General features: G+C 38.3%; 1 protein-coding gene across 2 annotated transcripts in view; it reads right to left on the bottom strand.

The window, feature by feature from the left end:
• Positions 1 to 1,440: 1,440 nt before the first annotated feature.
• The window catches only part of GUCA1C (guanylate cyclase activator 1C), a 46,047-nt gene continuing 24,920 nt past the window's right edge, over positions 1,441 to 22,567 (bottom strand). Inside the window, exons 2-4 of one of the 2 annotated variants that reach the window (XM_003261781.3) lie at positions 14,182 to 14,331; positions 9,832 to 9,919; positions 1,441 to 1,858 (exon numbers count right to left, since the gene is read on the bottom strand). In XM_003261781.3, coding sequence (XP_003261829.1) covers positions 1,665 to 1,858; positions 9,832 to 9,919; positions 14,182 to 14,331 — 432 coding nt within the window. In that variant the 3' untranslated portion in view covers positions 1,441 to 1,664. Of the gene's footprint in view, positions 1,859 to 9,791; positions 9,920 to 14,181; positions 14,332 to 22,567 lie in introns of both variants that reach the window. The other variant, XM_003261782.3, reaches the window with a different exon arrangement.

The raw sequence follows: 22,567 nt of genomic DNA, 5'->3' as shown, positions 1-22,567 counted from the left end.
CCACTAGTGAAAATAGCCAGGCCAGGGAGGGAAGCATTGGATGGGAATTCTGTAAGCGAAAGCCAAGACGGGGTGAACTTGGGAAGCAACACCTTCTGCCTTGAAACTGATGCCTTTTCCCTAAATTGGTTGAGATATCTTGAGAAAGATTAAGCTACAAGGAAAATGAGTTCTGTTTAGCATTATCCTTATACCTTGCATTTGCAAATCTTTACAATACATGGAACATTGGACAGTTTAAGGCACAATGTCATCTGGCAACACAACAGCTTCGTGGGATTGTTTACCTTGCTCATATTCTGGCTCTTATAATGATGTTTCCCTTTTCACTTCTAGGAGTCTCAGAGTCCAAAGAGTAACCCACCTTACCCACCTTTTGCAAATGAGTAAACTTTGTGTCACCACGGCTACAATAATTTTCCTTGTATTATCTATGATAATTTTATTTCAACATTTTATCTTGCATTGCATACATCTTTATGAATCTCCTCGAAATCTTTTGGAAAAAAATTCCGAGGACATTTCTCCCTCCATCTTTATGTTCATCTAAATGTTCATCTATATCTTTTTCTTGACCTCCATTTATACTTCATTTCTACTGCCATTTATTTCCTCTGTGCCTCCGTTTCTGCACTGATCTGCTCGGACAGCTGTGAGGGAGAAATGGATAGTCCAACTCTGTCTTTGTGGTCTTCCAGTTGTATGTTTTTAACCCAAATTTGAATATGAAAGCCTAATTATGAAGCTTTTGACATAAAGATGGTTCACATCTGGTCTTAGAAACCTCCACTGTGTTTCTACAAGAAAGCCAGTCGTTGACAGACATACTAATGGGCCTGTGATACAGAACTCAAGCCTTAAAAAGTTCTAACCCATCAAGAAATCCCATTCATCATTTCATTTTCTGGAAAGGATATAAAAATGAAATGTCAGAGCTATAATGTCAGGACCGTTTAAAATGTCAAGTGCTTGTTGTTGCATAGCCTGGCTGTCTGCTGTTCTGATCAAACCTCCAACTGGCATAATAATTACAGATGATACATCACATTTTCATGCACAACTGGACGCAAATTTATAACGAATCATATGAAAACATTCTCACTGCCCAGCCTGAAGTTTTCTCCTCTTATTACATAGCTTAAGATTTTTCTTTTGAAGCAGAGCATCATTACTAATGCAAGACAGCATTCACGAATGAGAAATAAGCACAGAAAAAAAAGTTTCTCAAATAAGCCAGAACTCAGTCATTTGTAATATACAGATGCAACAAGAGCAAAGAGGCAGCAAACACATTTACCACATGAATGTTTAATCTAAGAATGCTAAACTGTGGAGACACCTTCCAACTGATAATCCAGATCTATTCCAAGGTGTAGATTAAGTGCACAAGGAAACACATATGAGAGTTCTAATTTGAACGGATAGGTATGGAGACAATCCTTCAGTGTAATCATTATGTTTTAATCTGCAGAGAGAGCACAGAAAAGCAACAATGCATCTGTTTAGGATCTTTATGGAAGTCTCTATTGGATTAAAATAAGTGCTATATTCACAAGCCTATATGAATTATAACAAAGACCTGAAATCAACAGCATGTACATGGTGAAGATTCTATTTCTTCTCTACTGAAATGTTGTGCTCATTGATAGCTGGGAAAGGTGTTCTCACAGATACTTCATTTTCACCTTCCCTAGACCAGCCTTGTCAGGAGATTTGGAGGAGTCTGTCTCCGTGTCTGGCTGCTTCCCATTACAGATTACTCTCAGCACATTGGAGAAGTCGAAGCTCTTGTAAACAATCTCCAGGAGATCCTGATCTTTTGCCATGCCATTGATAAATTCTTCTAAAGTCAATTCTCCTGGAAAATAATAAACAGTTAATAAGAGGCTTTGTCTATACCACTGACTGGCACAAATGATATACTTACTGGTATGTTTATTGATATTCTTTTGATATCCTTTCCCCTCGGCCAGACTCTAAGATCTTTGAAGATCTTCATTTAAAAAAAAAAAAAAAAGCATTAACTGGTGCTGTTGCCAATGAAAATAAAGATAGTAAAACTATTTTTATGTTTAGTTGAAAATATCAGGTAATGCCCCAGATGAAATAAGAGCACATATACAATTATATCTCTGCACAGTATTGGTTTTTGGACTTTTAATCTTGAAGATACGACCAAGTCTTAGGAGCACGATAGATGGGAGATTTTTAAGATCAAGACAAAATGACTACTCACGAGGCTATTTTCAATATTCTTCTCTCTGAAGAAATAATTCTTGGGACTGTCTAAAGCTGTGAGAAAGCTTCAACATGTGTTCATTCCACAAGTTATTTCTGCTCATTAGTTCTCTTCTCTTTTTCTGGTTTTTGAGTCCTAATCTTATCACCTTGACTTATGCCTTAGGTCTGTGCTGGCCAGCCCAGTGCTGTAAATTTATCGCCTTACATCCACGTGTCCTGGCTGCCATGTTTTTCTACTACCTTCATCCCACAAGATGACTTTTAAACATTTTTGGGGAGGTGGAATTCTCTGTTGATATAAATCATTTGGGTTCGGATTATGAGTGTGTTCAAGTTGAAGGGTACAGATGCAGTTACTGATCTCAAAGAGACTGTACCCAGGTAAGGTTTGTGGTTGGATAGATCAGCCAAAGATGGATCGAGTACATTCAAGAACTGGAGAAAGTACATTCAAGGAAGGAAGTCAACAGGGACTGAAGTCAGGTGTTAGGCTGTACCTATACTTTTTAATGGAGAAGACAAATATCTAAAATACCACAATATTGATTCAAATGTCAAAAAGCATGAATCATCATATATTCGCAAGACACCTCCCTTTTGGTTTCAATGCAAAATGCTAAAATGCATTTTTTAAGAGAAAAATCTAATCTGTGTTCCTTATATTTTGCTTATGCCAAAGAAAGGTCTATGAAAAACCTTAGTTAACAGCAGTCAGGAGTAGGGCCCCCCGTGTGTCACAGAAAAGGTACAATTGTGGAATAAACCATAGGGAGTAGAGAAGGTTGCAAATTTTTAAAAGTGGTATGTGTGTGGCAGGGGAGAGTCCCATGGGTCAGTGGCAACGGGGCAGGGAACCTCAAACAATCACGGAATAACCGCCCTTTGCAAAAGAAAATCACAGCTGGTAAATTCCCAACCCCAAAGACTTTTCAAATTTAGTGGGGCTCAGCATGACCACGAGAGAAGTGGAAGTGGAGCTGGAGACAGTTTTGACTGTTTAGTTATAAAACTTCTCTGCTATAACTATAGCTATAGAAGAGGCAGCATCTGAAAGAACCGGGATATAGTAGTGGTCTCAGTTGAAAAGCAATGCAGGTTACTGACATGGAAAAGAGAGAAAAGATGGAAGTATTCACTGCTGTTTTTTCACTTCCTTCAAAACACTTGTGAACTCTGCTTATTAACTTTTTTCATGTTATCTAACCACTTACCATAAAAAAAAATCTCTGTTCCAAATCATCAAACTCTACCTATAGTTACATGTTTACTATATGTAAACTACTTCTTTTGAAATTTTCTTCACTGTTTCCCTCTAGCACTCAACATTCATTCATTTATTCATCACGTTTATTAAGCCCTAACCACAATTACCATTTTCTATTACCACACAGCTACCGCCACCATAGCCGACTACACTGCTATGAATACGGTAGGTGCTCAGAAGGCGCACACTGACTAAGTGCCTTCCTTTATCTGATGTTCTTTAACATTGCTTCCTATTCTGCTTTACTTTGACTGTGGGTTTAGGCCCCAACAAATTAAAAGAATGGGCTTCCGTATTTCCCTAGAAAGAGTCACCTGTGGAGGTCCAGAAGCTTCCCACTAAAGAATCTACCAGCAAGGCCACGAGCGGTGGCTCACGCCTGTAAACCCAGCACTTCGGGAGGCCAAGGCGGGCGGATCACGAGGTCAGGAGTTCCAGACCAGTCTGGCCAACATAGTGGAACCCAATCTCTATTAAAAATACAAAAAATTAGCTGGGCGTGGTGGTGGGCGCCTGTAGTTCCAGCTACTCGGGAGGCTGAGGCAGGAGAATGGCGTGAACCCAGAAGGTGGAGCCTGCAGTGAGCCGAGATGGCGCCACTGCAGTCCAGCCTGGGCGACAGAGCAAGACTCCGTCTAAAAAAAAACAAAAAATACCAAACCAATGCCTGTGAGATGATAGAGCAGGAAGATCATGGGACTTAGAAGGAATCTAAGTCATTACTGAGTTTTTATTACTTTGTATAAGTAACAAAAACTTTATATATGTGTTTTATATATACGGACACATTTCAATTTTTATATACAGACACGTTTCAATTTTTTTTTTTTTTTTTTTTGAGACAGAGTCTCCCTCTGTCGCCCAGGCTGGAGTGCAGTGGCATGATCTCGGCTCACTGCAAGCTCCGCCTCCCGGGTTCACACCATTCTCCTGCCTCAGCCTCCCGAGTAGCTGGGACTACAGGCACCCGCCACCACGCCCGGCTAGTATTTTCTAATTTTTGGTAGAGACAGGGGTTTCACCATGTTAGCCAGGCTGGTCTCCATCTCCTGACCTCGTGATCCGCCCACCTCGGCCTCTCAAAGTGCTGGGATTACAGGCGTGAGCCACTGCACCCGGCCGACACATTTCAATTTTCTAAGACATTATTCGGAAACTTCACGATTTTATTTTTATAAGTTGAAACATATATAATTGGAATCTACGTTATTTAGGGCTATTTGTTGTATTGGTGGGTGCATTCTGTACGTCTGGGGACCCTGAAGGTCAGTATCACTGGTGCTCTTTCAGCACTCACTACCAATTTCAGGAGTTTCATTAGTAATAGAATAGCTACCCAGGAATATTTTACTTAGTCCTGTTTTTGCAATCCGGTTACCTGTTGATATTCCTAAATCATGCATTTCTTCCCATTTACATCTTAAATAATCTTTTATAACAAAACAAAACATTCTCCTTCACCCCCACCTCCCCCCATAAAAGCAGAATTTACTGTGCATGCCTACATTAGCATTTCTGGTCTAAAGAAGTCATCCTGGTTTTAAAAGAAATCAGCCTGTGTAGAGGATTTTTTTAAATTTTAATTTCTTTTCATTATAACTTCATAAAATATTGAGCTAAGGCTGGAACAGTAGCAAAGATAGGGTGGAGAAGATTCAGGAGATGAGAATAACCAAGTTTTCAAGGAAGGATGCTGGTGAAGATTTTGAATGACACAGAATTGTGTTTATTAGCAAGGTGGCACTAGAAGCATTTAGCGACATTTTATAGCAGAGCTTTAGCATGCAGTAGTTTCTTTTCCTCTCCGTGGAAACTCAGTTCCCTCTTATCTCCTGGTAATTCTCAGTTTCCCAGTTTGATTCAATGTGACCCTCGTGGCTTTTCACAATGTTCCAGTCTAAAGCACTGGTCTGTCTTGTTAGTTAATCAATAACATTTATTTATGTCTTGCCTATGTTTTTTTTACCCAAAATATCTGCTCAATAATCACCCTTTTTGGCCGGGCACGGTGGCACATGCCTGTAATCCCTGCACTTCGGGAGGCCGAGGCGGGTGGATTGCCTGAGGTCAGGAGATTGAGACTAGCCTGGCCAATATGGTGAAACCCCGTTTCTACTAAAAATACAAAAATTAGCCGGGTGTAGTGGCAGGCGCCTGTAATCCCAGCTACTCAGGAGGCTGAGGCAGGAGAATCACTTGAACCCAGGAGGCGGAGGTTGCAGTGAGCCGAGTAGTGCCATTGCACTCCAGCCTGGTGACAGAGAAAGACTCCGTCTCAATAATAATAATAATCACCCTTTTCATTTCCTCTTTGCCTCTTTTCACCTTCACCATTTGTTATTATGAGCCACTTAAGTCTCCCTTATCCCTGTGCCTTATTTGGCTCTGTGTGAGACTTACCGAGGCACTTTCTGCACTTGATGTTGTGAACATCTATAAATCTCCCTAAATCATGTCAAGAATGATGCCTAAATAGAGCATGGTAGACTATGGATTGCTATTCTTCTGGTGGTAAAGCCTGCAGAATTCCACACTTAATCATTTTTCCTGACTTGTCTTGTTGTCTTCTCTATTTTCATTTTTCAATAATACTGAATGTTTAGCTTCAATTTTCTGCCTCTGCCTCTTCAAGCTCGCTTTCCTGATGCTTTTGTTCATAATATAAAAATAAAACTAATTTGTTAAATTATAACAATAATATGTCCTCATGATTAAAATATTGAACAATACAGAAAGATGTAATGAAAAGAAAAAAATTCCCCTTAAACCTCTTTCTGGCACCTGGTCTGATTTCCCAAAGGTAATTAACTCCTGCTAACTGATCCAGGTTTATATTTTAGGAAGTTTCTAACATATATGCATATATTTGTTAATTTCCAAAAAAAAAATTCTAGATACATTTCTTCCTATAGAATTTCATATTGTTTCTTGATTTAATCTTTTCTTTATTTCTTATATGACATCTTCTTAGCAGACACTCTTCCATTTCACAGTTATTTATAGAGCACCTACTATGTGCCAGCATAGGAAATATCAAAGTACACCAAACAGAAATGGTTCTTGCCTTCATGGAGCTCATAGTTCTTCATCTTGTTATAAATCTAGCATTAATCCTGTACCTTTATTTTGCTTAACCTTCTAACTTTGATTTGCTATTGTGCAAATTATGTTTAGACTATTTCACAACTGTTGTGCATTTTTCTGTCACAACAGATGTGATGTTGACCATTCTTTTGCAAACAATTAACATTCAAATTGGGATTTTCGTATATGTACCTAAAGTCTTTTTAGTTGTATCTTTGTGTGCTGTGATCATCTTTACCTTTGGTTTCAATATTCATTAGATTATCGGCATAATGATGTGCTTGCTTTTATTTTGAGAAATAAAATATATATATATGTGTGTGTGTGTCGGTGTATAGTCAACAGCATTTTGGCATACTTAATTGAGCATCTCTATTTCTATCAGTGCTGATGTTTTGATAACAATGATAATGAACAATAAAAAATTATATTTGAGGTATACAGAGTTGAGCTTTCACAAATGTGAATACATATTCTCCTCTGTGGTGCTAACTCTCCCTTTATTTGTAAATGAAGCACTTCATATTATTCTTCTCTGTCAAATACTGGCCAAATACTTTTGTACTTCTGCAAATATCAACCTTTTATGTCTTCATCACTTTTTCTTCCTTGTCTTAGGTTACACTGGGCTGTCTCTGTCCACCAGCACATCTGTTAGCATCTTTTTCTTGATGTATGGAATGATCCAGCTGTCTCTTGATGAAATGATGTAACAGCTGTCAATAATTTTTATACAAAAGCAAGTTCTATCAGTTTTAGTTCTGTATATGCATTTGCTAAAAAAAAGTGATTCATAGTTACTCCAAAGTGTATATGGATGTGGATGTATCTTTTTTTTACTTAAAATACAAGTTTTTGGGGCTGGGCACAGTAGCTCACGCCTGTAATCCCAGCACTTTGGGAGGCTGAGGCGGGTGGATCACAAGGTCAGGAGTTCAAGACCAGCCTGGCCAATATGGTGAAACCCCGTCTCTACTAAAAAATACAAAAATTAGCCAGGCATGGTGGGGGAGCCTGTAGTCCAAGCTACTTGGGAGGCTGAGGCAGAAGAATTGCTTGAACCCAGGAAGCGGAGGTTGCAGTGAGCCGAGACCACACCACTGCACTCCAGTCTGGGTGACAGAGCGAGCCGAGACCGCACCACTGCACTCCAGTCTGGGCAACAGAGCGAGACTCAATCTTAAATAATAATAATAATAATACCAGTTTTTATAAGAGGAAACAATTAGTGTATTTAGTTTTATAAACTATTCTAGAAACCATAATTCATCCCCTTTTTTCTGTCGTTGACTTATTCTTGTAGGTCAAAGAGCTCATCTCTCTAACTTCAGGTAGCCTCAGCTATTGCCCAGGCGCAATTTCTCTTTTCTGAATTCACATCTCTTTTAACACAGCCCTTTCTATTTCAAGTTCCTTTGTAATCACAGTCCCCATTTTATCTATTCCTTATACTTTGCCCTTGGGGAACCTTCTTGGATAGTAAACAAAAAGTCCTGAATCATATTCATGTTTTCTGGACTACATTATCTGTGTCCTCAAACTAATAGAATCTTAGTTTTTTCCTAAGAATACCAAAATCTTCGTACTTCTCTGAGGAAGGTCACTTTCCTATTCCCCGCACTCCTAGCACTAGAAGCAGTGTTCATGGATATTATCAAACATTCTTGATCTGCCCTTTTGAAAGTCACTGTATAAACCAAGTCTTAAAACTTTGTGATGTCCCATCTACTTCCAGAGTACTCATTCTTCTACATCAATGCTTTCAGCCCCAGGCTGAAATGGATGATTTACTCTACTCCAATCCCTGCCATCTTGCAGCACCTCCAAGATTAAAAACAAAGTGAAACAGAATAAAATCTACAGCATTTCTCCAGTTCGATGACCACCATTTTCAGTTGCATATTCCAAATAAAGTCTTCATTGTCCTCATCAGACCCTCCACTCTCCATTTCTCTGGTCCTTTCCTAGCTGCACTTAGCCTCCTTATCTACTCTGGGTAGTCTGACTCTGTTTCTTACAAGCTTTCACATGTACTGGCATGTTTCATTATTTGATGTCAGTATACTAGTAAGTGAGCATACTGAATTGAGATTCAGGAGAGGCAGATCTACACTGAGGTCCTTAAGAGAAGAAGATTGATGCGACTGATGCATCTTCAAATTGCTTTCTTGAGCAGTATACTCTTGTCCAGTCGTTTGGCTTTCTTGCAGCAGTGGCTGCATTTGAGCTTCCTCCCGGCCCCACCATCCCATCCTGCCATGCTGAGCTGCCACATTTTACTAGTACAACCTGCCACACTCAACATGGGAACATGCGTCTCTACTGCCCTCTCGTGTCTACCACAAGAAGTGATGCATGGTGGGCAGGTTGATGCCTTTGGAAGGAGTTTTGGAATGATGACAACTGTGATTGGCATGCCAATGCCTCTTATCCATTTTTTTAAACCTTTTACAAATACCTTATATTTTTAACAATGTCAAATTTTCTGTTTTTCAAGGACCATTCCTAGATCTTCTGCCTCAATCTCAAGTCATTATGCTCACCTACCTGTTTGCTGATATCAAAGCTATATGGTAGAAGCATTCATTTCTCTTTGGCTGTCTGTGTCTTCTCTCTTCACTCTTTCCTACCTCTGAAGAAGAATAGTACCTCCTCTGAGCTAAACAGGAACCCAGATTACAGAGTAGAAAGAGCAGATGGAGAAATAATCAGAAAGAGCAGAAATGTAGATAGAAAAGGTAGAAAAAGCAGAAATGGAGGCAAGTGTGGACTCTTCTCCAGAAATGTTTAGTCCAAAGTAAGAAAAAAAGCCTGATAGTAGAAGATAGCATAAACGAAGGAAAGTTTTCTACAGTAGGGAAAACTTGAGTTTATTTATAAGCTCAAGTTTTCTATTACTGGAGAGTTTTCCTCTCCAGTGGAGAGGAACTGATTAATAGAATGTGTCTCAGAGCAAACAGCAGAAGGTACTTCATCCTATATTTTTCTGATTTATTTGCTCGTCTCACCTTTACTCGTTATATATCCCAACATGTCAAGCACCACACATTGGAAATAAATATGGTCAATAAATATTTACTCAATTGAATCATACTGAGAACATTGGATTGGTCCCATTATGAAGCCCAAGTCACAACTAGGGTTCCCTTGAATGGTTCCTGCTTTTGTCTAAATGACACTTCCCACTACCACCATCTCCTACTTTGTAGGAAAAGTGATCCAGTAGAGAGAAGCTCCATTACCATCATTGTTGATATCGATCTTACGGAACACCAAGTTGATGAATTCTTCAGGACTCAGAGTTTGCTGGCCATTGAGGGCTTGTACCGCCTGCAAAAAGACATTAAATGAAAGAGGTCAGCTTTTCTGGAAGCAAATACAATTTGCAACATTTCTGCTCCAATGTGACAGAATTTGGGGATGTATTGTCAGTTGCTATCCAACCTGTACCAGTTGTTAAAAGTAAATAAAAAGAAAAGATTGTATGTCAGTTCTGGGTAATAAGACTTAGAAATTAAATGAACTGAATAGAGACTGAAGTCCTATTTTATACAGCATACAGGGATCCATTCAACATATTAGATCACAACAGATGCAATGAGCCCATTGGAGAAAATATTGTAGTGGTCATGGTCATAAGAATTCCAGACCCAGAAAACAGACATTGCTCTCAATTTCAGACAGATTCATTTGGGTCTTATGGATGAAAGTAAAAGGATGACCACAATGCTGTAAGAGTCTCAAGCTTCCTCTCCAGCTTCCACCGCTGGCACCCCTGGTTCTTTGTGCCCTTTTGTGGAATGATTGACTGAGGAGACAGATATACACACCTTAGAAGGGTGCTGAATTTCTCCCACATACTGTCAGGGCCCAGGGGGCAAATGACATTTCCAGCCTTCCTAGAGGGAAGATGTAGCCAACCTCCCCTACCTCCAAGGTGATTAAATTAAATGACCCAGACTTGACATAGAACTTCATGATAAAATGAAAGAGGATTATTCATTTGGGAATTTGAACATAACTATCTTGACTGAACATGAAGGAATCTTTAGAAAAACTTCTAGCAACATATTTCAATTAGAGGACACAATCATAAATATGACTCTCTCTCTTGCTGCTTCCCAAGCATTACCAACCTTGAGTTCCAGGATTAATCATAATAAATGATGGTAAAACACCAGTCTTGGCTTTAGCAAGTTTAGGTCTCATGGATCTTATGGTTAAATATAGGACAATATTTAAAGTAACAGTTACATACATATAGCATCACATTTGAAGAAAATTTTAAGGATTTCTCAGTGTTTGGTTAGAGCCTTCAAAAGCCTAGAAAATGTGGCCAGGTGTCCAGTATCCCCACATTCTGAAGTGATATTAGCCTACATAAAAAGTCATAACAAAAAACCGTGAGATCTTGATTTGTTCATCACCAATTTTCAGGTCATATAAGTGAAAGTGAAATACTGATTGGAAAGTGGAGGAGCACTGAGGGGATAATATTTTTGGAGGGAGTCATCAGCTTGCTCTGTTTTCCTTCTTTTTTTTAATAGAAGCAGCAGGATCGGGGGATAGGCAAGAAGTTTTTTTTCTTCTTCTTCTTTCCTTCCTCATTTACTATATGCACTCTTTCTTCCCTGGTTTCCTAATCGCAGTCTCTGAGCACTCCCTATGTGGGAGCAGGAGGACGCAGGAGAGAAAGGGAAGCAGGAGAGTTCTCACTCGGCAAGTACTGTCCTGGTTAGCTCATTTCAGTGCTCCCTGGCCTGGCAGGTGTAGACTCTCTCTCCTGCAATTCTGTAGGCATGAGTCATGCATCTTGATTCCAGCTGATCCTTTCCCACTTAGAAATTCTTAAAATCTGTGGCCGGGCGTGGTGACTCACACCTGTAATCCCAGCACTTTGGGAGGCTGAGGTGGGCGGATCATGAGGTCAGGAGTTCATAGACCAGCCTGGCCAATATGGTGAAACCCAGTTTCTACTAAAAATACAAAAATTAGCCAGGCATGGTGGCGGGCGCCTGTAATCCCAGCTACTCAGGAGGCTGAGGCAGGAGAATCGCTTGAACCCAGGAGGTGGAGGTTGCAGTGAGCCGAGATCGTGCCATTGCACTCCAGCCTGGGTGACAGAGTGAGACTCCGTCTCAAAAAAATCAAAAAATCTCTTAAAATCCGCTTGATTGCCATTTTCAGACTAGGCAATTCTTTCTTGTTCAGGGCTGTCCTGTGCACTGTTGAATACTTCGCAGCATCCCTGGTGTCTAAGCAATAGACGGCAATAGCACTACGCATTTTCTACTCTCCAACACACCAAAACGAATCCAGACCTTGTGAAATGTCCCCTGAATAGACAGTGCTCTAGGTCTACCTGCAGCTTTGAGTTTTCTTCACCTCTTCCAGTGGCCCTGCAGGATAAGTTCTAACACAGCTCTATGCCAGCTTCCTCTCAGTGTTCCATACCTGATCTGTGGAAAACACCCTAGCATCCTTTGTCCCAACAAATTCTAGGAAGGCAGATACTTCCAATATGTGCACTCTTGCTGCCACTGTTTGCTTCTTTAGACTTCTCACTCATGACCCAGACACTCACTGTTGTGGTCCTCAAATTGCAGGATATAACCACATCTCAATGGTTTCCTAACATCCCCATGTTATTGACTTGGGGGGTCCTACTAAATAAATTTCCCTCAAAAATCCTTAAAAACCTTTCTCTTGACTGTTTTATACCCTTGAAGTGAGATTAAGCTGTAACTATCTCTTTTGTAGATCCTGCCTATACTGTGGTACTTCCTTGTAATCTCTTAATGCCTGGGCTGAATTCCATTTTAGCATCTGTATTGTTTGTAGAGAGAACTTAGATTATACACTTTATATTTAGCTTGCTGATTTTTTTCACTTGCCCGTTACATAGAAAGTATGTTCCTAGGCTACCAGTTTCTCAATAAGTGTATATTCCATTGCATTAATTTATTTAAACATTTTCCTCTTTTCATTTTTTAAAATTTTTTGCTATCTTAAGAGATTCTGTGATGTAAATCATAGGACTTTTATCCTTAATAATTGTTTTACCCGACTCAAAATAAGTAATGCTAACTCTAAAACAAAGATCAGCTTTTAGCCTCTTGACGCAGATCACCACATTTCCCGGAATGCTTTCTCCACTTACACCCTCTCCGCAGTGTGTAAGGTACCTTCCTTACCATGCTCTTACCAGAATTTGCTATTACTGTTTTTACTACTGATTAATTAATTAAAGACAAATGGTATTATTTGTAATATTGCCATATTATTAATAATTAAATTTTTAAATTTCTGTTCTGTGCTTTTATTATTTCAATTTTCCTATGTTCTTTTTTTCCCTTTCTAAGTTTAGCCCTTAAGTTTAAGGGCTAAAATGACTCCTGAAGACCATTGATTCTTAGATCTCAGAATAAAAACCCTTGTTTCGAGAAATTCTTTGGTGGCATCTTAAGATCTGTATGCTGTATTTACGTGTTCATTGTTTTTAGAAAAAGCTGAGTATTTAAGAGAACATTTTAAAATTTACACGGGGTTGGGTATTCTCTATAGAATATTTGATTTCTAATTTTGTGTTGCAATATATAAGGTATAGGCAGAATTTCTAAATTGTTCGCTTGCCAAGTGAATCCTAGCACATTTTTTTGTGTGAATGATCTATGTGAAATTAAAACATTAGCAATATTGGTATTATCCTACCCTTGAATTCTTTCCATATGTTGGTTAACTCTACAGTTGTTTATTTAGCTTTACATTTTTATCTGCTTTGAACATTGGTTGAGAAGTTTAATTATAAATGTAGTTCTACTCACTTTTTTTCTGGCATTTTTGCTAATATTTCTCCTATGTATTTTATTTGTAACTCAGCTCCTTCAACTATGAAACAAAGAATTTGAACCAGATCATTTCTAAGACATCTAATTCTAATGCTCTTTGAGTCTGTGATGCAAATTCAACGTCTTGAATTCATAATATTAATTACACCTCTTCATTTAGGTATAGCGTCCTGCTTAACCATTTTTTTTACTCTGGGATCTTTGTTGTTTCATACCATGATAATAACTATCTCCTACTCCATTGGGGTGCTGGTATAGTGGCTCATAAAGGCACTTATTGAACTTTAGATATGGAAAAGATCTGAGATCCCTGAACCAACTATTAGAAATACTTCAGTATAGCTCCCAGAAAGATTAGTCCTCACATACCTTCATTCTTAGTCCATGTCTCTTGTTAAACATATATAAACCATCTCATAGTTTAGCTATTCCTCACAAGGCATTCTGCACTGAGGCAGAAAAAAAGAAAAGTTGTTTTACAATATCATATTTGTTTCATTTTTTCATCGCAATGCTCTGTTAAATTTGTGAATGTCAAGGTGGACTGCACCAAGAAGAAAACGCTGATTTGCTGTTGCCCATTCAGTAATCAATAGGTTAAGTAAAGCTTACATTACTTCAGCAATTCAAAATGTATATCCCGAAAATAGCCAACGCCATAGACAGCTGTTATGTACTCCATAGGAAGGGAAATTGGGTTAACTACATGGTGGCCTGAAAAGGATACTTTACTACTTCACTTACCATGAACATGTCCAGTAGTTCATTTTTGTCGATAGAACCATTTCCATCAGCATCATACAGCTTAAAATACCATTTTAATTTTTGCTCCATTTTTTCTTGCACGATTAGATTTACAGCAGCAATAAACTCCAAAAAGTCAATAAATCCATCCTATGGAAAGTAAGGTGAAAAGAGAAATAAATATTTAAGAAGAATAATTGTTTTTTATTTGAGAAGTCAGCATTCGTGAGCAGGGCCTTTAGTATAACTTAAATCAATCCATAAGATTTCAGCATAAAACTTTCCCCTAGTGTTTCATTTAAAAAAAGTTTATAGACACAAGTGACTTTAATTTTACAATTAAGCGCCTTAAGTAAATAGGCATTATTTTTTAGTGTAGTTTTAGGCTCACAGCAAAATTGAATGGAAGGTACAGAGGTTTCCTATATACTCCTTGTCCCCACACATGCATAGCCTCCTCCATCTCCCACCAGAATGGTACATTTGTTACAATTGCTGAACCTACACTGACACATCATCATCACCCAAAGTCCATAGTTTACATTAGTGTCCACTCTGTATTTTACATTCTGCAAGTCTAGATATATAATGCCATGTACCCCCCATTATAGTATTGCATAGAGTAATTTTGCTATCCTAAAATTCCTCTGTGCTGTGCCTATTTAGTCTTCTCTAACTCCTGGCAACCACTAATCTTTTTATGGTCTCCATAGCTTTACCTTTCTAGAAAGTCATATGGTTAAAATTATACAGTTTGTAGTATATAGTATGTAGCTTTTTCAGATTGGCTTCTTTCACTTAGTAATATGCATTTAAATTTCCTCCATGTCTTTCCAGGGTTTGATAGCTCATTTCTTTTCAGCACTAAATAATACTCCATTGTCTGGATGTACCTCAGTTTATTTACCCATTCACTTCCTGCAGGACGTTTTGGTTGCTTCCAGATTTTGGCAATTATAAATAAAGTTGCTATAAATATCTATGTGCAGATTTCTTGTGGACTTAAGCTTTTAACCCCTTTGGACAAATACCAGGGGATTTGGATGATATGTAGGAGTATGTTTAGTTTTTAAGAAACTGCCAAACTATCTTTCAAAGTAGCTGAACCATTTTACATTTCTACCAGCACTGAATGAGAGTTCCTGTTGCACGACATCCTCACTGGCATTTGGTGTTTTTAGTGTTCTGGATTTTGGGCATTCTAATAGGTGTGTAGTGGTATCTCCTTGTTTTAACTTGCAATTCCCTAATAATATATGATGTTGAGCATCTTTTTCTATGCTTGTTTACCATCTGTATTTCTTCTTTGGTGAAATATTTGGCTTATTTCTTAATCCGATTGTTTTCCTTTTTTCAATTTTTTTATTTCAATAGGTTTTTGGGGATCAGGGGGCATTTGGTTACATGAATACGTTTTTTAGTGGTGATTTCTGAGATTTTGGTGCACCCATCACCTGAGCAGTGAACACTGTACCCAATGTGTAGTCTTTTATCCCTCGCCACCCCCTACCCTTTCCCCAAAGTCCAATGTATCATTCTTATGGCTTTGCATCCTCATAGCTTAGCTCCCACATATGAGTGAGAACAGACATTGTTTGGTTTTTCCATTTCTGAGTTACTTCACTTTTATCCAGGTTGCTGCAAATGCCATTGTTTCATTCCTTTTTATGGCTGAGTAGTATTCCATGGTGTATATACACATACACACACATATATATATGGATAATTTTCTTTATCCACTCATTGATTGACAGGCATTTAGGCTGGTTCCATATTTTTGCATTTGCAAATTGTGCTGCCATACACACACATGTGCAAGTATCTTTTTCATATAATGACTTCTTTTTCTCTAGGTAGATACCTAGCAGTGGGATTGCTGGATCAAACAGTAGGTCTACGTTTAGTTTTTAAGGAATCTCCGCACTGTTTCACATAGTAGTTGTACTAGTTTACATTCCCACCAGCAGCGTAAAAGTGTTCCCTTTTCTCTGCATCCACACCAACATGTGTTGTTTTTTTGATTTTTTGATTATGGCCATTCTTGCAGGAGTGAGGTGATATTGCATTGTGGTTTTGATTTACATTTTTCCATATGCTTGTTGGCCATGTGCATATCTTCTTTTGAGAATTGTCTATTCATGTCCTTAGCCCACTTTTTTATTATTATTATACTTTAAGTTCTGGGATACGTGTGCAGAATGTGCAGGTTTGTTACACAGGTATACACGTGCCATGGTGGTTTGCTGCACCCATCAACCCATCATCTACATTAGGTATTTCTCCTAATGCTATCCCTCCTCTAGCCCCCTACCACCTGACAGGCCCCTCCCTGTGTCCATGTGTTCTCATTGTTCAATATCCACTTATGAGTGAGAACATGAGGTGTTTGGTTTTCTGTTCCTGTGTTAGTTTGCTGAGAATGATGGTTTCCAGCTTCATCCATGTCCCTGCAAAGGATATGAACGCATTATTTTTTATTAATCCACTTTTTGATGGGTTTGTTTGGTTTTTTTCTTGCTGATTTGCTTGAGTTCTTTGTAGATTCTCGCTATTAGTCCTTTGTCAAATGTACAGATTGTGAGATTTTCTCCCACTCTGTGGGTTGTCTGTAAACTCTGCTGATTATTTCTTTTTGCTGTGCAGAAGCTTTTTAGTTTGATTCCTATGTATTTTGTTTTTGTTGCATTTGCTTTTGGGTTCTTGATCATGAAGTCTTTGCCTAAGCCAATGTCTAGAAGGGTTTTTCTGGTGTTATCTTCTAGAATACTTATGGTTTCGGATCTTTGATTTAAGTCTTTGATCCATCTTGAGTTGATTTTTGTATAAGGTGAGAAACAAGGATCTAGATTTATTCTTCTACATGTGGCTTGCCAATTATCCCAGCACCATTTGTTGAATAGGGTGTCCTTTCCCCCACTTTATGTTTTTGTTTGCTTTGTCAAAGATCAGTTGGCTGTAAGTATTTGGCTTTATTTCTGGGTTCTCTATTCTATTCGATTTGTCTATGTGCCTATTTTTATACCAGTGCCATGCTGTTTGGTTGACTATGGCCTTATAGTATAATTTGAAGTTGGGTAATATGATGTCTCTAGATTTGTTCTTTTTGCTTAGTCTTGATTTAGCTATGCAGGCTTTTTTTTGGTTCCATATGAATTTTAGAATTTTTTTTCTAGTTCTGTGAAAAATGTTGGTGGTATTTTGATGGGAGTTGCATTTAATTTGAAGATTGCTTTTGGTACTATGGTCATTTTCACAATATTGATTCTACTCATCCATGAGTATGGGATGTGTTTTCATTTGTTTGTGTCATCTATGATTTCTTTCAGCAGTGTTTTGTAGTTTTCCTCGTAGAGGTCTTTCGACTCCTTGGTTAGGTATATTCCTAAGTATTTAATTTTTGCAGCTATTGTGAAAGGGGTTGAGTTCTTAACTTGATTCTCAGCTTGATCATTGTTGGTGTATAGAAGAGCTACTGGTTTGTGTACATTAATTTTGTATCCTTAACTTTTGCTGAATTCATTTATCAGTTCTAGGAGCTTTTTGCAGGAGTCTTTAGAGTTTTCTAGGTATATGATCACATCATCAGCAAACAGCAACAATTTGACTTCCTCTTTACTGATTTGGATTCCCTTTCTTTCTTTCTCTTGTCTTATTGTTCTGGGTAGGACTTCCAGTACTAAGCTGAACAGAAGTGGTGAAAGTGGGCATCTTGTCTTGTTCTCAGGGGAAATGCTTTCAACTTTTACCCATTCAGTATGATGTTGGCTGTGGGTTTGTCACAGATTACTTTTATTACCTTAAGGTATGTCCCTTTTATGCCAATTTTGCTGACGGTTTTAATCATAAAGGGATGCTAGATTTTGTCAAATGCTTCTTCTGTGTCTATTGACATGATCATGTGATTTTTGTTTTTAATTCTGTTTATGTGGTGCATTACATTTATTAACTTATGTATGTTAAACCATCCCTGCATCCCTAATATAAAACCCACTTGATCTTGATGGATTATTTTTTTGATATGCTGTTGGATTCGGTTGGCTAGTATTTTATTGAGGGTTTTTGCATCTTTGTTCATCAGGGTTATTGGTCTGTGGTTTTCTTTTTTTTGTTATGTCCTTCCTGATTTTGGTACTAGGGTGATACTGGCTTAATAGAAGGATTTAGGGAGGATTCTCTTTCTCTAGCTTTTGGAGTAGTGTCAATAGGATTGGTACCAATTCTCTTTTGACTGTCTAATATAATTCAGCTGTGAATCCTGGACTTTTTTGTTGGCAAATTTTTTGTTACCATTTCAATCTTGCTGCTTGTTATTGGTCTGTCAATAGATTCAATATCTTCCTGATTTAATCTAGGAGGTTTGTGTATTTCCAGGACTTTATCCGTCTCCTCTAGGTTTTCTATTTTATGCACATAAAGGTGTTCATAGCAGCCTTGAATGGTCTTTTGTATTTCTGTGGTATCGGTTGTAACATCTCCTGTTTCATTTCTAATTGAGCTTATTTGGATCTTCTCTCTTCTTTTCTTGGTTAATCTAGTTAATGGCCTGTCAGTTTTATTTATCTTTTCAAAGAACCAGTTTTCTGTTTCATTTATCTTTTGTATTTTTTTGTTTCAATTTCATTTAGTTCTGCTCTGATCTTCATTATTTATTTTCTTCTGCTGGGTTTCGGTTTAGATTATTCATGTTTATCCAGTTCTGTAAGGTGTGACCTTATTTGTGCTCTTTCAGACTTTTTGATGTAGGCATTTAATGCTATAAATTTTCTTCGTAGTACCACTTTTGCTGTATCACAGAGGTTTTGATAGGTTGTGTCACTATTATCATTCAGTTCAAGGAATTTTTAAATTTCCATCTTAATCTCATTGTTGACCCAACGATCATTCTGAAGCAGGTTATTTAATTTCCATGTATTTGCATGGTTTTGAGGGTTCCTTATGGAGTTGATTTCCAATTTTATTCCACTGCAGTCTGAGAGAGTATTTGATATAATTTCAATTTTCTCAAATTTACTGAGACTTGTTTCGTGGCCTACCATATGGTCTATCTTGGAGAATGTTCCATGTGCTGATGAATAGAATGTATATTCTGTAGGTGTTGGGTAGAATGCTCTGTAAATATGTGTTAAGTCCATTTGTTCTAGGGTACAGTTTAAGTCCATTATTTCTTTGCTGACTTTCTGTCTTAATGACCTGTGTAGTGGTATCAGTGGAGTATTAAAGTCTTCCACTATTATTGTGTTGCCATCTATTTCGTTTCTTAGGTCTAGTAATAATTGTTTATAAATTTGGGAGCTCCAGGCCGGGCATGGTGGCTCAGGCCTGTAATCCCAGCACTTTGGGAGGCTGAGGCAGGTGGATCACCTGAGATCAAGAGTTTGAGACCAGACTGACCAACATGGTGAAACCCTGTCTCTACTAAAAATACAAAAATTAGCAGGGCATGGTGGCAGATGCCTGTAATCCCAGCTACACAGGAGGCTGAGGCAGGAGAATCGTTTGAACCCAGGAGGCGGATGTTGCAGTGAGCTGAGATCGTGCCATTGCACTCCAGCCTGGGTGACACAGCAAGACTCCATCCCAAAAAAAAAAAGAAAAAAATTGGGGAACTCCAGTGTTAGGTGAATATATATTTAGAATTGTGATATTTTCCTGTTGGACTAGTCCATTTATTACTATATAAGGTTCCCCTTTGTGTTTTTTAACTGCTGTTACTTTAAAGTTTGCTTTGTCTGATATAAGAACAGCTACTTCTGCTCGCTTTTGGTGTCCATTTGCATGGAATGTCTTTTTCCACCCCCTTACCTTAAGTTTATGTGAGTCCTTATTTGTTAGGTGAGTCTCTTGAAGGCAGCAGATAGTTGTTTGGTGAAGTCCTATTTATTCTGCCATTCTGCATCTTTTAAGTGGAGCATTTAGGCCATTTATATTCAACGTTAGTATTCAGATGTGAGGTATTATTCTATTGATTGTGCTATTTGTTCCCTGAAGGTCTGTTTTTTTTTTTTGAGACAGAGTCTCGCTCTGTCCCCCATGCTGGAGAGCAGTGGTGTAATCTCAGCTCACTGCAAGCTCCGCCTCCTGGGTTCACACCATTCTCCTGCCTCAGCCTCCCAAGTAGCTGGGACTACAGGTGCATGCCACCATGCCCAGCTAATTTTTTGTATTTTTAGTACAGACAAGGTTTCACCATGTTAGCCAGGATGGTCTCAATCTCCTGACCTCGTGATCCACCTGCCTTGGCCTCCCAAAGTGCTGGGATTACAGGCATGAGCCACCACGCCCAGCCTGTTTTTTTTTTTTTTCTTTTCATTGTGTTATTGTTATATAGGTCCTGTGAGATTTATGCTTTAAGGAGGTTCTATTTTGGTTTATTTTGAGGATTTGTTTCAAGATTTAGAGCTCCTTTTAGCAGTTCTTGTAGTGCTGTCTTTGTACTGGAGAATTCTCTCAGCATTTGTTTGTCTGTTAATGACTGTATCTTTCCTTCATTTATGAAGCTCGGTTTCACTGGATACAAAATTCTTGGCTGATAATTGCTTTCTTTAAGGAGGCCAAAAATAGGACCCCAATCCCTTCTAGCTTGTAGGGTTTCTGCTGAGAAATCTGCTGTTAATCTGATAGGTTTTCCTTTATAGATTGCCTGACAATTTTGCCTCGCAGCTCTTAAGATTCTTTCATTTGTCTTGACTTTAGATAACCTGATGACTATGTGCCTAGGCAATGATCTTTTTGTGATGAATTTCCCAGGTGATCTTTGAGCCTCTTGTATTTGGATATCTAAATCTCTAGCAAGGCTGAGGAAGTTTCGCTTTACTATTCCCTCAAATATGTTTTCTAACTTTTAGATTTCTCTTCTTCCCCAGGAACCCAGTTATTCTTAGGTTTTGACATTTAACATAGTCCCAAACTTCTTGGAGGTTCTGTTCATTTTTTTTAATTCTTTTTTTTTTTTTTTTGTCTTTGACAGATTGGGTTAATTCAAAAGCCTTGTCTTTGAGCTCTAAAGTTCTTTCTTCTGCTTAATTGATTCTATTGCTGAGACTTTCTAATGTATTTTGCATTTCTCTAATTGGGTCCTTGATTTCCAGAAGTTGTGATTGTTTTTTATTTATGCAATCTATTTCACTGAAGAATTTTCCTTTTCCTTTCATATCCTGTATCTTTAAGTTGGTCTTCACCTTCCTCTGGTGCTTCTTTGATTAGCTTAATAATCGACTTTCTGAATTCTATTTTGCAGTTCAGAGATTTTGTCTTGTTTTGAATCCATTGCTGGTGAGCTGGTATGATCTTGGAGTCTCGTTTTGTCATACTATTAGAATCGTTTTTCTGGTTCCTTCTCATTTGGGTAGAATATAACAGAAGGAAGATCTGAGATTCAAGGCTGCTGTTCAGATTCTTTTGTCCTGTGGGATGCTCCCTTGATGTGATGTTCTCCCCCTTCCCCTAGGAATGGAGCTTCCTAAGAGCCAAACTGTAGTAATTGTTTTTGCTCTTCTGGGTCTAGCCACCTAGTGGAGCCACTGTGCCCCGGGCTGGTAATGGGGAGTATCTGCAAAGAGTCTTGTGATCTGTCTTCAGGCTTTGCAGTCATGGATACCAGCACAGCTTTTCAGCATCTCAGGAAGACTGCAGCGGTGATCTAGTTCCTTCAAAGGGTATGTGGATTCTCTCAACTTTGCTGGTATGTACTTGTGGTAGTTCTTGGAGCAAAAGTCCATGATGTGAGTCTCCACACACTGCTCCATCCATCCGAGCAGGAGCTGCAAGCTAGTCCTGCCCCTCTCCACCATCTTAATCCAGATTGTCTTCTTCTTGTTGAGTTTTAGGAGTTATTTTTGTATTCTGGATAACAGTCCTTCATCAGCTGTTTTTTGCAAATATTTTCTCCCAGTTGGTGGCTTGTCTTTTCATTCTCTGACAATGTCTTTTTCAGAGCAGAAATTTTTAATTTTGATAAACTCCAGCTATTATTTTTCATGAGTTATGCCTTTAGCATTGTATCGAAAACATCATTACCAAACCCAACGTCATCTAGATTTTCTCCTAAGTTATCTTTTAGGAGTTTTATAGTTTTGCATTTTATATTTAGGTGTCTGATTCATTTTGAATAAATTTTTGTGAAAGGTGTAAGGTCTTTGTCTAGATGCTTTTCTTTGCACGTGGATGTTTCATTGGTTCAGCACCATTTGTTGAAAAGACTGTCTTTTCTCCACTGTATTGCCTTTGTTTCTTTGTCAATGATTAGTTGACTAGATATATGTGGGTCTATTTCTGGCCCTCTATTCCATCATATTGATTGATGTAACTATTCTTTCAGAAATACCACACTGTCTCAATTACTATACTTTTACAGTAAGTTTTGAAGTCAGGTAGTTTCAGTCCCCCA

The sequence above is a fragment of the Nomascus leucogenys genome, chromosome 21, assembly GCF_006542625.1.
Source record: "Nomascus leucogenys isolate Asia chromosome 21, Asia_NLE_v1, whole genome shotgun sequence".
Classification (NCBI taxonomy): domain Eukaryota; kingdom Metazoa; phylum Chordata; class Mammalia; order Primates; family Hylobatidae; genus Nomascus; species Nomascus leucogenys.
Note: the sequence above shows the minus strand (reverse complement) of the source record. Positions and strands in the feature narration are given on the sequence as shown.